Source organism: Malaclemys terrapin, chromosome 2, assembly GCF_027887155.1.
Source record: "Malaclemys terrapin pileata isolate rMalTer1 chromosome 2, rMalTer1.hap1, whole genome shotgun sequence".
NCBI lineage: Eukaryota > Metazoa > Chordata > Testudines > Emydidae > Malaclemys > Malaclemys terrapin.
This window is the reverse complement of record NC_071506.1, coordinates 9107276-9122793: the sequence shown is the minus strand read 5'-3', so window position 1 is coordinate 9122793 and position 15518 is coordinate 9107276. Positions and strand designations below refer to the sequence as shown.

At 50.9% G+C, this 15518-nt stretch overlaps 1 protein-coding gene across 1 annotated transcript in view; it reads right to left on the bottom strand.

Annotated features, from left to right (window-relative positions):
• The window catches only part of LOC128833097 (serine/threonine-protein phosphatase 6 regulatory ankyrin repeat subunit B-like), an 88103-nt gene that overhangs the window by 28466 nt on the left and 44119 nt on the right, over positions 1–15518 (bottom strand). Inside the window, exons 11-18 of the mRNA XM_054021012.1 lie at positions 13482–13583; positions 13291–13389; positions 10888–11016; positions 9690–9818; positions 8839–8955; positions 7537–7635; positions 4249–4449; positions 1391–1489 (exon numbers count right to left, since the gene is read on the bottom strand). Of these exons, the coding sequence (XP_053876987.1) occupies positions 1391–1489; positions 4249–4449; positions 7537–7635; positions 8839–8955; positions 9690–9818; positions 10888–11016; positions 13291–13389; positions 13482–13583 (975 nt within the window). The remainder of the gene's footprint in view (positions 1–1390; positions 1490–4248; positions 4450–7536; positions 7636–8838; positions 8956–9689; positions 9819–10887; positions 11017–13290; positions 13390–13481; positions 13584–15518) is intronic.

Here is a 15518-nt window from a genome sequence, read left to right as displayed (position 1 = left end):
GCCAAGAGGATCTTGGTGAACGACAGAAAATCTCTTTTGAAAAGATAAAGTAGCAATTGAACATGCTCTTAAGCTACGGCGCTATTAATAACAGCAACTTATACCGATTGGGGCCCCTGACTGTTCCTGCTCCCCAAGAGGTAAGACGGCGCCTCCAGCATGCTCCTGATTGTTATTTTTAGCAGAGGAACTGATAGTGAGAATGACAGGAATCAGCAGTGGAAAGAGGCCAGCCAGTGAAGTATCCGGTCGTAAAAGCCAGCACAGAATGTTTGCAATAAAATATCGTATGCGGGGAAAAAAGCAGCGTAGGACACAAAGCAGAGCAGTGAGCGATGAAAAGTGACGTCTGACACAGACGTGGGGAGGTGTAAGCATCCCCCCAGTTCAATAACAAGCCGTCGCACCTCTAGCTCATCTTCCATTGAAGGAACTCACATACTCCAATGAATTAAGCCCCATAAGAGCCCTTTGAATGATCCCTGACCCCAGTTTACAGATGGGGAAACTGAGGCACAGAGCAGTCAAGTGACTTGCCCAAGGTCACAAAGCGAGTCAGTGGCAGGACCAAGTCCCCCCTCCCCCCCCCCGAGGAGTCAGAAGGTGGCTCTTGTGGCACAGTGGTTCATGGGGTATTTCTGCCATCTGACAGGGGCCAGTTGCAAGCGCTGATCAAATTCAATTCAGCAATAGATTAGAAACAGAGCAGGGGAGCAGGGTTCCTGAAGGTTACAACCCATGGGATGCCCTGCTCTTTATACACTATGGAGAGCCAGCTGGATGGCAGCATGCAGTGCCCAGTGGTGAGGCTTCCTTTGGGGAGGAAGGACAATCTAATGACTATGGCACAGAGCGGAGATTCAGGGGACATGGGCTATAATCCCAAACCTTAGACAACTTGCTACGTGCCTCATCTCATTGCCTCCAAATGGGGATGACACCACCTCAGCTCAACGCCTGTAAATTCTTGGAAGGCACAGGCAATAGGAGAGCAAGGTGTAATGGTCTGGGGGAGTTAAAAGATTTCTAGGCCCTGGGGCTAGGAGCTGGTGTTCTGCTGATGGAATATGGATAACTGGTGAAGGGGCATCAGGCACCCAACCACCGTGGCATGGGGTCCCACTCCCTTAACGGCATCAGCAAAGGAAAACAACAATCAAACAGGGATGGGGAGAGAAGGCTCGTGGGTAACAATGAGACCCAGACTGAAAGAGCCTGAGGAACTCAAGGAGAAAGGAAACAATTGTGTCTTTAGCGGCAGCAGCGGGACCTTCTGAACTGCAGGATGTTTTGCTCCGAGATATGTGCTTGCTTCAACAGAGCTCATGAAACACGATTCCCGGTGCAGGCTGCAGTGCCTCGCTGCGGGGGAGAGCAGAGAGAGACTTACGATGTCGGTGGCGTTGACGTCCGCACTCATGCTCAGCAGGCTGGTGCACACGTCCAGCTGGCCGGTCAGCGCAGCGAGGTGCAGAGGGGTTTGCTTGGTCTGCCCAGGAAGAAAAGCCAAACACACTTCAGCAAGTGCCGGCTTCCCCCAAGGAGACAACACAACACCAGGAGAGAGGGCAGTCCTATAGGTATCCGAGTGCACGTGGATGCCTGCTCTGGGGCAGACACTGCTTTTGGCCTTTTAAAGCCTATGGGTGTGTCTTCACTAGGGAAAGAGGTGTTTTCTTACCACGTGTTAGCTGACACACAGTAAGATCCTACTGAAGGTGAGGCAGTTTGTAGCTTCCACCCATTAGCAGACTGAGGTGAAGGCTCTGGAGAAGCCTAGGGTTTGTACCTCAACCTGCTAACACGTGAAAGCCACACACTGCCTTGTCTCCACTAGGATTTACCTCGTGTTCGTTACCTCATGTTGGCAAACAATACACCTCTTTCCCCAGTGAAGACGAGGTCTAGGATTTAACGGAGGGATGTTAGCACGTGCTAATAAACACCTTTGAAGAACCTGGTGTATTCAAGGCCCCCTGCCTTTAACACATGATAACCCAGTCAGATTCAAGTCAGGGCTGGCCTTATGGGTGGGTGACATGGGCGACCACCTACAGCTCCGTGGTCAGGGGACGCCACGGTCAAGAGGCAAGGAAGGGGGCAGGCCTGGGGTGCGAGGCTGCAGAAGGGAGCTTGGGGAGAGGCAGCAGGGCCCGGGGTCATGGTCGGGGGGGGAGCCCAGGGAGGCAGCGGGATCAGAGGGGCTGGGTGGCTGGCTGGGTGGGGGGAGCCTGGGGAAGCAGTGGGGGCTGGGATGCCAAAATACAAGTTCACCCAGGGTGCCATTTTCCCTAAGGCCAGCCCTGATAAAATCCCAGATTGTCCGTGGCTTTAACCCAACCAATTTAGCATGTGTTAAAGGCAGGGGGCCTTGTCTTGTTCCCAACATGTTAGCACCCACTGGCCTGGTCCAGACAAAGCCCAAACAACTTCTCCACCCTGATGACATCTCATCCACTTGGGACGCTTAAACTGAAGTGTTCCGGAGAGTCCCCACGTACTTTCTCGTACTGTGGATACGATTCTGTGTTGAGCTTCTCAGAGGCGCAGCTCAGAACTCACAGCCCAGGGGGAGGAAGGTCGTCTGTGACTTTAAGCCACCTTCGTGCCCTCCATATCCTGGGCTGCTGCAAGCAGGGCCGGCTCCAGCGTTTTTGCCGCCCCAAGCGGCGGGGGGTGGGGGGAGAATGCGATCGGTGGCCCTTCGGCGGCAGCTCTATTGCCACCGCTTCATTCTTCAGCGGCAATTTGGTGGCAGGTCCTTCCCTCTGAGAGGGACTGAGGGACTCGCCGCCGAAGAACCAGACGTGCCACCCCTTTCCGTTGGCCACCACAAGCGCCTGCTTGCTGGAGCCGGCCCTGGCTGCAAGGAATGGAGAGACTCCCAGCATTACAGCCATGGGAGCCAGTCTAAGTCATTTCCCCAGCTGCCACGGGCCATCACACTGCCTAGAGTCTCCTCAGCACTGTATACTGTGGGACCACCCTTAACACATCCTTCCGGCTCCCAGACCTGCCTCTTGCACACCTCCTACGGCAGGGTTTGCAGGTGGGGGGGATCCTCCTCGAAAGGCAGCCTTACAACCATCTTCCACAGTGCCTGCACCAGGGGACTGCTCCCCCAGCCAGATAAGGGACTTTTAGGGCCCCTTTACATCACTCTGGCCCTTTTACCAAGGGTGAGGGTGGTATGCATACATAGCGGATACATTTGTTCCTAACAGCCGTTAGCTCCGCAGCCCTTATTTTGGTAATTGCCCCTGTCCTCGAGGAGCCTCGACAGAGGTTCACATTATTGAAGTTCTAAACTTATCCCAAGCACCCCAGTGATTGGCCTTGGGAAGGAAGCAGGCTTGGTTGGTGGTACGATCAAGGCCCTTTTTGCCATTTTTATGTAACTCTGTGCCTCCTCACCGCTGGGCCTGGGCACCTGAGCCATTTATTTACTACCTGAAAACTTGAACAAATATTCCTAACGAGATGTAAGCTGTGATTGAAGTAGGGTCGGCAAAGGGCCCAAGGAGAGAATTTGGGCCTTTAGTATCTAACTGAAGCCCTGTGAGGATAGCTTTTAATGGAATCCCTCAGAGGCTCACGAGTGGGTTTAGTTTTGTCCTTGCTACGTAAGTCTTACAGAAGGGTTTCATGTCCATCCGTGCACTTGCACCCAAAACCTGTTTGGGTCAGACTGAAAACGTCTGTTTCTGAATCAGCATTAGCAGCCCTTTGGGTTTCTACTGCTTAAAAATGTGTCTTTTTCTTTAAAATTGCCCTGACATCTGGCAGTTTTTTGTTTGGTTTCAGCCAGTCACAGCGTTTGGGCCTAGAAAGCTGGTCCCTTACGGCTTTCTTTGCCACTATTGTTATTTATTAATAGTATAGTATGGGGACACCTAGAGGCCTCCATCAGAGATTGATGTCCCATGGTGCTAGGCGCTGTACGCACATATCACAGAGATGCTCCATGCCCCAAAGAGCTTAACAGTCTATGCACGTGGCATGACACAACAGGGAATAAACCAAATAAAGGAGCAGAGTCAGTAATGGTGAGCATAAGTAGCTACAACCTAATACAACCTAATCTGATACAGCCTAAACCCTGTCTGCGTACTGGTCTGATCCCTTTGACTCTGAAGGCTGCTCACTGTGTAACATTTCACTCGGCAATCGTCTCCACTCAGAAAGCCACCTTAGTAGCCAAACTCCTACCCACGTGCAGTTTGGTCATGCCTATAAGCCACTCCTTACCAGGGTCATAGCATCAATGCTGGCCAGGTGAGTCTCCACGAGGAGCTTGACTAAATGGTTGTAGCCGTTCTGAGCGCTGAGGTGAAGAGGTGTCAGGCCCAGCTTGGTCTTGGCATTGACGAAGGCCTTGTGCCACAGCAGGACGTCTGCAATCTGGTCATGGCCGTTCTCTGCGGCCAGGTGCAAAGCTGCTTTCCCGTGCTGCAAACAAAGCCACAAAGCTAGCCGCTGCGGAGATGGGCCACGGAACCGTGGATTTCAATCACCTCCCATTCGCAGGGCCTTCCTGTGTGCTCCGGACACTATAAATACTCTGCCATGAAACCATCACTGCGTGACTATTTTTGGCCATAGTCAAAGCCGTCAAGCAAGTGTTGTGTGTGTCTGTGTAAAGGCAGGACTGATAATAAGAATAGTCTAGTGGTTAGGGTGCTAGATAGTACTCGGGAGACCTTGGTTCAAGACCCTGCTCTACCAACAACTTCCTGCGTGACCTTGGGCAAGTTGCTTACTCTCTCTGGATATGTCTGCCCAGCAGTGAGTCTCAGAGCCTGGGTCAGCTGACTTGGGCTCATGCTGTAGAGCTAAAAATAGCAGTGCAGAGGTTTGAGCTCAGGCTGAAACCCAGCAAGGAGAGTGGGTCTCAAAGCCTGGGCCCGATCATCTCCATTGCTACTTTTAGCCCAAGAGTGAGAGTCCTGAGACTGAGTCAGTTGATCCAGACTGAGAGTCTTGCTCCCATGGGTTTGTTTTGCAGTGTAGACAAACCCTTTGCAGCTCAGTTCCCCACCTGTAAAATGGGGATAATAGCAGTGCCCTACTTCAGAGGGGGTTGTGATATGCTCAGATACGGGAGCAATGGGAACCAAGTAAGTATCTAAGGCCTGGTCTACACTGGGGGGGGCGGGGGTGGGAATCGATCTAAGTTACGCAACTTCAGTTTCGTGAATAACGTAGCTGAAGTCGACATACTTAGATCGACTTACTGTGGTGTCTTCACTGCGGTAAGTTGTTGGCTGACGCTCTCCTGTGCCTCTTGCCCTGGTGGAGTACCGGAGTCGACGGGAGAGTGCTCGGCGGTTGATTTATCACGTCTGCACTAGATGCGATAAATTGACCCCCGCTGGATCGATCGCTGCCCGTCGATCCAGAGGGTAATGTAGACAAGCCCTTAGATAGATACTGCCCTCCAATGGCTGGACTCCACAGAGCACATAGAACTTACTACTACTAGCAGCTGAAGGAGCTTTCTTTTAGATCAAATGCTAGAGGCCTGTGCTTCTGGAGCTGCAGGATATGGGTTCTAGTCCCCACTACCCAGGTGTCAGAGTTTGTGTGGTCACTGTGGGGTGTCTGCAGCATATGAAATTATTGTAGTAGCTTTACTGCACCAAGAAAGAGTTTTAATACCCTCTCTGGCCAGAACAGTACGAAGCCAAACAGAGATTTGCCTGCAGAGTAACAATCCTTATACATGTATATAGCATCATAGGTATCCCGTGTGTTATAGATCATGTCCCTGCCCCAAGGAGCTTACAAACTAATTAGTCTGAAAGCACAGCTAGCTGGCAAGGGGTAGAGGAGACAGTGGCCGGAAAGATGGCCGCATAGTTTTTCCAGGCAGAGCAAATCATCTACGGTATTTGCTTCACATGTTTCTTGATCATTGCATTTGAATAAAGTTTATTTCATGACTGGTATGGGATTTAGATTGCTCCCCTGGGTGGGCTACTCTGAAAAGACTTCTTGGGAGAAGGGAGTTCTAAGGCAGTGGGGGTTATGAACAAGCCAACGAGCTATGTGTGTTTGACCTCATGCTCCTCTAGTCACTTTACGCTCGGTAAAAGGACTGGCTGGACATCAGCAAGGACAAAGAATAAAGTCTCTGCATGTGAACACTGCATAACTAACAGATCAAACACAACACATGGGACCTTTAATAACAACACCCCTACCAGGGAGACCTTGGAAGAGACTAGCTGCAGATGTATGTGAATTCAGAAGACATCATTACCTAATAGTTGTGGACAGTTTTCCCGGGTATGTAGAAATAATGTAGTTGGAAGACATAACATGTTGCGGAGTTATTGAGAAAATGAGGTTCACTTCTGCTCATTTCGGTATTCCAGAACAACTAGTGACAGACAACGGACCACAATTCACTGCAGCGGAACATAAATCGTTCCCAATGAAATATGATTTTGATCCTATTACTAGCTGTCCACATTACTCACAAGCGAAGAAGAGACTGAGAGAGCAGTACAGACAGCCAAGAAAATCCTACAGCAGGAAGATCCATTCCTTGCTCTTCTGACTTACAGATCAACATCAATAGCAACTACTGGATATAGTCCAGCACAGCTCTTGATGGGAAGACAACTCAGAACTACTGCTCCAACTTTGGAAAAAAATCTGTCTCCAAAGTGGCAAGACATGAAGAGAGTAGCCAAATCAGATAAAAAGGCTAAAAGGAAACAGTCGTGGGATAACAGGGAAGGTCCTCTCATGGATCAGTAACTGGTTAAAAGACAGGAAACAAAAGGAGAGCGATAAATAGCTTTGTCCCCCAAGGATCTGTACTGGGACCCAGGATCTGTACTGGGACCTGAAAGCAGCTAACAGAAGTGTTCCTGTCTTTAACACTCAGATGCCCAACTCCCTCTGGGTTTCCACTGCCTCCCCGCCCCCCGTCACTGGAAAAGCACCAGGTTAAAGATGGATTCCAGTTCATGTGACATGATCACATGTCACTGTAAGACCCCAAGCTTTCATTCCTCCCAGCCTGACTCACAGGAAGGCTTGCCTGCAAATAGAGCCATCCAGTCAATTGTCCTGGTTGAAGGGAGCCATTAAGATTCCAAACCACCATTAATGGCCCACACTTTGCATAATTACAATAGGCCCTCAGAGTTATATTTCATATTTCTAGTTTCAGATACAAGAGTGATACCTTTATACAAATAGGATGATCACACTCAGTAGACAATAAGCTTTGTAATGATACCTTACAAGAGACCTTTTGCATGAAGCATATTCCAGTTACATTATATTCACTCATTATCAAATTTTTATAAAATCATATAGACTGCAACGTCACAGTAGGAATGTAGAACTTAAAGGGGGAGATGTAATGGAATGCTAAACTGTATTATACTGTGTGTAAAATACCTTATTTAAGCTCACCTCAGCCATACCTCCTTCTCCCACAGCCCCTGCACGCACACAGAGAGCCACGCCCCTTCTGAAAACTAGGGTTGTGGTGATACCAAGGAGGCGCCAGTCCCCTACCTCATCGAAGACATCGACACGAGCGTGGTGCTGGAGCAGGATCTTCACTATCGCTGTGTGTCCTCGCTCTGCCGCCACCAGCAACGGGGACCAGTCATTCTAGAGAAGGGAGGGAGAGACGGGGCCTGCTTAGCTCTTTGTCCCTTCCCTGCTATTGTCACAGCCCTGGAGAGTCAGCACTCTCTGAGGTTCAGAAATGCTGTTAATTCAGTGGTGGTGAAAGGTGCCGGACTAGCAGCCCGAGTGACAGAAGCTCCATGTAGCCACACAACGGGTACAGCACAGACAATGGCAGCACCAGTTTCCTCACACACCTTCCTTGCCGATGCGTTCTGGAGGGACCCGCCTCTGGCAGTCATATGGTACCTCAATCTCACCATCCAGTAAGTCTCCGCCCTCTCTTCTGGGATGGTTGTCAGTTAACACCAGCTGTGCCGGTTGCTCTGTGACATGGCCACCCATCTCCTCAGAAAGGGACTCAGGCCACCCGCTCACTCCATGTCGGCCAAAGAGCCAGCAGATGGCAATGACTCTTCACCACTACCCACCCAGCCTAGGGGCAAATGAGTCCACAGCCCATCACCATCCCCCTGGGCCAACCCGTCCCCCGACATTTCCAAGTCAATACACCATCAGAGACTTCTTTATTTCAGTGGTTAAAGGTAAAACTGGTGAACTGGGGCATATGGCTCCTTTGGGTGCAGAGGATCTGGGATTTCTGAGCAGCCAGTGTCAGGAGCTGAGTGTCACAGGGGAATGCTCCAAGGGGACTCAGGGACTGGGGTTCACCTCGTTAACCTGCCAGGCAAAAACAGAGGAGGCATAGCCTGGAGGAGAGTGCTTGGGTGGCTGACAGGCCGGTGTTGTTAGGGAGCATACAAGCCAGACTCTCGCATGCTGCAGGCGGGGGGTAAGCAGGGGACTCAAAGCTCTGGATACCCCAAGAACCATCCCATGGAACTGTAGAGTCAAGGCACCATGCGGTTATCTACGGTTAGTGGGTATGGTTCTCTCTGCTGACTAGTGAATATAGCCTGCCACTCGCCTAGCTGGGAAGGATTTTGCATCATCAGGGCATGCTGGCTATTTACCATTTCCCCGGTCATTCAAAGTTAAAGGTGAGAAAGGGTACAAGGTCTAGATTTTTGCACCGGTTGCTCAGTGCAGAGCAGAACTCCCTCACCTAGCTTACATTGCAACTGAACTCTCCCAAGCTAAGCTTTATTCTGGTCATTGCTCCTGCTGGGGAAATGCTCCCCTCAGAGATGCAGGGGATGAGGTCCCAGCCCAGAACGGAAATACCTTGGCTTGCTTGTTAATGGTCTGCTGCATTCGGCTGGTGTTAATGTGCTTAAGCATCTCCAGCAGGACATCCGCATTGCCCACACGGGCACAGTAATGCAGAGGGGTCTCAAGGGACTGCAACACAGAAACAACCAAAGGGACTCTGAGAAACCTCTCTCCATGCACCCCGTTAGCCTGAACAACTTTGCCACCCACCCGCTCAAGAGTAAGGAGAACTTTTGGGGACACCTTAAAAACAAATGTCCTGCCTGTTATGCATAGACCATGAAGGGAAGGGTTTGCTCTGGGGTCCTTAACCAAAACTCTTTCCTCTCCATTATGGTGCAGCATGCTTTGCACCGGTTGTTTCTCCAGTTGAGGTGCTCCACCTCAGAGGGGGCTGCGCTTCTGTGGGGCGGTGCATCTATAATGGGGGAAGTGCTTTGGGATCCATCTGGACGCACAGAAATATAAATGTGTGTCATAAATATACAGTTTTGTTTGTAACTATTTTCTAAAGTCTGACAGCTAAGCCAAGCCGTATCCAAGCGATTGCGTGGGGGCTTGTTTTCAAGAGAGCTAAGCACATAAGCTGCTTTAACAAGGACAGTGGCGCTTTTGCCAATAACTCCCCATGCAGCCCACTGAGTAAATGACCCTTCTGCAAGGAACCTTCAGGACAAACAAGACAGAATAAACTCCAGCTTCATAGGTCTGGGAAAACCCATGCCCCCGACTTTGCTAACTTTGAAGTTCCGATCAGTCTGTTGGAAGGAGCTCGGCAGATGGCCCAAACGCCTATAACAACAACAGTGATGGCATACATCCATTGAGCCTTTCTCCCCTAGGAGCCCCAGGCGCGTACGTACTAGTCGCGTGGTATGGGAGATGTCGGCATCATACTCCATGAGCATGGCGATGATCTTGGTCTCCTCCTGCTCAAAGTGGACCATGTCCTTCTTCACTGCAGCAGCCAGGTGGAGGGGTGTCTCCCCTGCCTGCGAAAGGGTACGAGCCAAAACACAAGCAAAGCAGCACGTTCACCCAGCGCCTCTGACTGCGCTATCACGCAGCGCTGTTCTGTAACCACTCGGGCACAGAGCTTGGGCAAGCACAGGAAACCATGCCCTGCGAACAAGGAAAGCTGGCCAGCTTCCTCCAATTCATCCCTATTCATCGACAGCTCCCCTGCATGGAGGCTACTGTCAGTTTATCCTACCCTGAGTTCAAGGCTCTCCCATGTTCATGAGTGCTAGCCAAAACCGGCCTTTTTCCTTGCTAGGTCACTGATCTCGCCACAGAGGGGCTCCAGCCAGCAGGAGTTGGCCCTTCTGCCTCAAGCCTTCCAATGAGCTCATTAGGAATGTGGGGGTTGATCCGCTGTTGTAGGGTCTGATCCAAAGCCCACGGATGTCAATGAGAGTCTTTCCATTTGGATCAGGACCAGAGCACAGTTTGGGGAGGAGAGGAGACGAGAGGGGACGAGAAAGGGTGGGAGGATTTCTGGGCAGAGTGTGGCAGTTTGGGTGGACCCAGACCCTAGAAGTGGTTTCTAGGACCACCACTGAAAAGCAGCTTTCTGCTCCACACCTTCCAGCCTTGGAAGGGACTGGACATCCCAATGGAGGGTAGCGGTGGGAAGGGAGCCTTCAGAGGACGTGGAGGGTCCTACAAATAAAGCCACCTTACAATGCCACTTGCTAATTGAGTTGATGCCCAGTTTATCAGCCTAGTCCTGTGGCCTTATCCATCACGCTGTGGGTGGGCACGGGGTGCTTGTTGCCATTCTCACCCGGTGCCCATCAGACGAACATGGACTCTGCCATGTAGCCCTCTGCCTCGCCATAGGAGAGGGTCACTGATTGAATGCGAGCACCTCTGGTTCTCCCCATGAGAGGGTGACAAGTTTGAGAGGTGTTTCTGTGTCTTAGCTAGGAGGAGTTCATTCCCCCATACCATGTCACCCCGCCCCCAGCCCACGTACATAGCATGCTCTGTTTCACATCTCCAGACATTCAGGCATTGGGTCTGTCTCACGTACAGGCCCCTCCCTCTACTCCTGGTCACCTTGTTTTCCTGGTTGACGCAGGCGGCGGCCTCTGCGTGGCTCTTCTCCGTGGCCAGGTAGTTGAGGATCTCTTCCACCACGGGCAGGTGGCAGTGCTGCACTGCGATGTGTAGGGGGCACTCTCCGGCCTGCCGGCAGGAAAGGGGCATTAAGATGGGTGGCTGCCTCGCTTCCAGGGCTGTCTCTGGTACTGCACACGCCATCTCCCACCACGATATAAAACAATTCCCTCTCTCCACCCAGAAATGAATGAACGTGCCAGGCGAGGAGACAGCTGACCCAGCTACATGCTGAGAACCATCCCTCAAGCCCAGGGCCGGCTCTAACTTTTTTGCCGCCTCAAGCAGCAAAAAAAGGCGCTGCCTCGTCGTAACACCCCCCCCCACCGAGCGCCGCGCCGCCGAACAGCCCCCGCCGAGCGCCGCCAAACACCTCCACCCCCCGCGGAGCGCTGCACTGCTGAAGCCCCCCTGCGCGAGCACCGCCAAACACCCCCCGCTGAGCACCGCACCGCCGAACACCCCCCGCCAAGCGCCGCGCTGTCGAACCCCTCCCTGCGGAGTGCCGCGCCGCCGAACACCCTCCACCGAGCACTGCGCCGCCGGACCCCCGCCCCCCGCCGAGTGCCGTGCCGCGCTGCCCCCCGCCACCCCAAGATTGGCCGCCCCTTACCAGGTGCCGCCCCAAGCACGTGCTTGGTTGCCTGGTGCCTGGAGCCGGCCCTGCTCAAGCCTGACTCTAAACTCCTTCCTATTCAGCCTCCGCACTTCAAGGTCTATAGCCCGAATAAGGCTAAAGGGGTAAACCACCCCATTCCTTTAAGCTCTCAGTTCCCTTCAGCCATCCACTGACAGTGCAGAGTCTCATATGGCTCGAGTGTGTACCACAGAGGTTGTTCTGTGGATGGTGTCCTACATGGTACAGACGTGCTAAGGACTCTGCCTGAAATTTAAGGTCCTTTGAGTTTCAGGATCATTGTCTATGACTCTCCCCCACCAGGCTGAGCAATCGTTAGTATGAACATGGTTACTGAGTCTATACAAGGGATTTCCTATTGGCTCCACACCCAAGCGCTAAGCAGGATTGATCTCTGCCACATCTGCCTTTCTAGCTGTGAGGCAGTAAAAGCAACCTGTAAAACAAACAAACACAAAATACTGGGCTAATGCCCCCCTTAAAAAAAACCACACAAAACTTTGTGAGGGACAAAGGAATCCTGAATAGTCCCCCAAGCTCTCTTATTTATTTTTTCCACAGGTTTTGTCTGCCCCTCAAGACTCTATGGTGACTGGACAGCTACAGAAATGATCACGTCACAAGAGTCAAGAGAGTAAAGTTGAGCAATCGAGAGGGGAAGAAACTGTTTCAAGGTCTTTTCTGGCTTGTTTTTGACAGCAGCTCTTTCTAGTCAATAGCTAATTAACCGTCTGGAGAAAGGCAGTCTTCGTTAAATATCCACCTCCCGCCACCTGTTTAGCTGCTTCACCGTGAACATGCTCTGAACCGCTGAAGGGATTTTCCAGCAAAATCAAGGAGCAGCAGCACTGACACTCGTGATATTTCGAAGGTTAAAAACAGACACTAAAAAGCAAACGCCCGACCCTTTCAGGCTGCCTTTCTAACCAGAGAGAAGCCAAAAGGGCACAAACCCAAGGGCTACGAGCCTTTTTAGGTCAGCTTTCTCCACGAACCAGAAGGCAGTTGGGTGCATTTGGTTTTGGGGGTGAATTTTAATGCTCGTGCGAATGGGGCTCGGAGGACACTGGTGAAAGCTGAGCCTAGCAGGGCAAGCAGGACCAGGCTTCCTGCCCACCTAGCTTTGTATTTCCATCATCCAGTCCTGGGGTCTCCCCGGATCAGACACCGCTCATCGAACCAAGTCCGACCCAGCTGCACGGAGCGGAGCGACAGAGCTGAGTGGGAGACCAGCGAGCTCATTGAAACACTTAAAACCTAATTCCTGTGTGAGCCCAGCTAGCCAGAAGAGACAGGCCAATGTATTCACAGCTCACTCCATCACCTGGTTATTTTCCTTGGCCTCATAACTGCTAAAGAATGAGCAATCCGGGTTTGTTTGACAGATTGGTCTAACCCTTTGTGCATGTTAATGTTCAGACATATTTTAGTTCTGACATAAATCCCAATGAAAGAAGACAGGTTGCAAAAACTATCATCTCCGGCCCACCGTGGGCTGGTTGGTCCCAGCTGTGGGGGGTGCACTGGAGCAAGTGCTCAGAACACATGCAGGTATGGCTACTCCTGATGGGGCAACATCTGGGACTTGGTGGGCCAACAGTCTGATCTGCTCTGGCAAGTCTTGTGATCCTGGTCTTTCCCACAGAAGGTTCCTGGGACATGAGGCAGAGACTGAGTATGTCTTGGCTGCCTTGGGAGCCACCTACCTTGGACTGCAAGGTGAGCTCCCCTCCTTCCTCGATCAGGGCCTTGATCATCCTCAGGTTGCCGTGGCGAGCTGCGACGTGCATGGCCGTCTCGCCGTTCTGCAGCCAAAGCGCAGCATTGAAATGAGTGAGGTGCCAGCAAGATCCAGCCCCTCCCTCTTTGCCCTCAGGAATGTGGCCGCATGCTTTACCTCTTGTTCCACGTTGACGTCAGCGCCACTCTTCAGCAACATCTCCGCCACCTTCTCTCCCTCGCGGATGCGGGCTGCGATGTGCAGAGGTGTCTCCTGGGCCTGAGGGAGACACAGACGAGGACTCAGAGCCCTGTGGAATGGTGTTGGCTTTTCTTATCACATCCACTCAACCTGAGCCTCCTTGCTGTCTGGCACCCTGCGTCATCGCTTACCCCTGTGCAAGGGGGCACAGCATGGGGGCAACACGCTGCCCTTCTGATCGGGTAGGTTTCACACCCACCCAGCACACCAGGTGCAAAGCCAGGTGGAATCAGGTCTGGTATATTTCATACACTCCTCAGAGCCCACGATGTCAATCTCAGTCTCCCCGGGACACCTGGAGTCTTCTTAGCCTCTCCTAGCTCCAGTGTCCAGATCGAGTGGGATGAACCCCTTCTACTTGACAGCCAGTCCTGCCCCTGCTCTAGGGTTGCCACCTTCAAACCTCATCCCACGGCACAAGGTCATTGAGCCATGGGCAGAAATGTTCTGAATTTTGATTTTGTTTTGAGAAAATGTTCACATTCCCCCTTCCCCCGCTCGTTTTTTATCTGGCCCTTGTTGTGATGATGTCACTGAAGAATTAGAGCATCATCACCACACCATGGCAGGACATCTCACATCATGACACTGCATCAGTTCGGGAGATGTTTTGGTGCAGAGACCACAGTCAATTGCAAGGCATGGGAGTGCCACGTTGAAATCCGAACTGGTCTACAATAATCAGTCAACCCTTCCTTACCCTCCCCTCAAGGCTTGGGGGAGTCATCATCAAGGAAGGAGGAGCTCTTTTCCCTTCTAAAACCCCAGATCTGGTGGCTTTGGTTTATATTTATATGATTTCATGTATCCAGAAGTCAAAGGTGAATGTATAAAGCTCTTACACCACCTGGAACCCAACCCAGTTAGCACTTTCTTTCCAAGATAAAACCTCATAATTAGTAAATAAATTGTAATTCTATTTTATCTGACAGGCTTTCAAACCACTAGGGATTTCTGTCATTGTGAGGATCAGACTGATGAAGGTTAGCGTCATCTCCCTACCTACAAGATCCCCATGGCTACCTTGCTAGTTTCAGCCTGCTTTTTATAGCCTGGTTTCTGAGAGCTGCATGGATTAAACCAAAGAGAATCGCAACAAAACAAAGATTAGAGCTGGGCAAAATTTTTCAAGGAAAACTTTTTTTTTTTTTAAGTGAAAAAATGTAGATTCAGATCGACTGAAACATTTTCCACATTTGTGTTGAATTTGCCTAATTGTTTTGGTCGCAAAAAACAACAACAAAAATTTTCTGAAAAAGTTTAAATGTTTTGTTGGGAAGTTTTGGAAATGAAATGTTCTGACTTTTCAATTCAAAACAACTTTCCCTTTTGAATCTTACTTCAATTGAATGCAGAGACATTTTTTTAAAAGGTAAAAACCTGGAAAACAAAACTAAATGGAATTGTTTTTGATTTTTTGGTTTGGTTTGGCCACTGAACCGAAAAAACAGTCCCAGCTCTGTCAGAGATGGCAAAGCTCTGTCTGGGCCATGGCGGGATTGCTGCCTACGGCACGTGTGGACTAGATGATTCATAGATTCATAGATTATAGGACTGGAAGGGACCTCGAGAGGTCATCGAGTCCAGTCCCCTGCCCGCATGGCAGGACCAAATACTGCCTAGACCATCCCTAATAGACATTTATCTAACCTACTCTTAAATATCTCCAGAGACGGAGATTCCACAACCTCCCTAGGCAATTTGTTCCAGTGTTTAACCACCCTGACAGTTAGGAACTTTTTCCTAATGTCCAACCTAGACCTCCCTTGCTGCAGTTTAAACCCCCATGACCCAAGAGATCCTTCCATCTCAAACTTGTCGGATTCCACATTCTTCAGTGCTTTGCAGAGGCTACTTTTAAATGTCTCCCATGTCGATTATTCACAGTATCGTCAGAATGAGAGACCCCAGGAGCACACGGAGGCCAGTGACACCCAGAAACTTCCCAAGTAA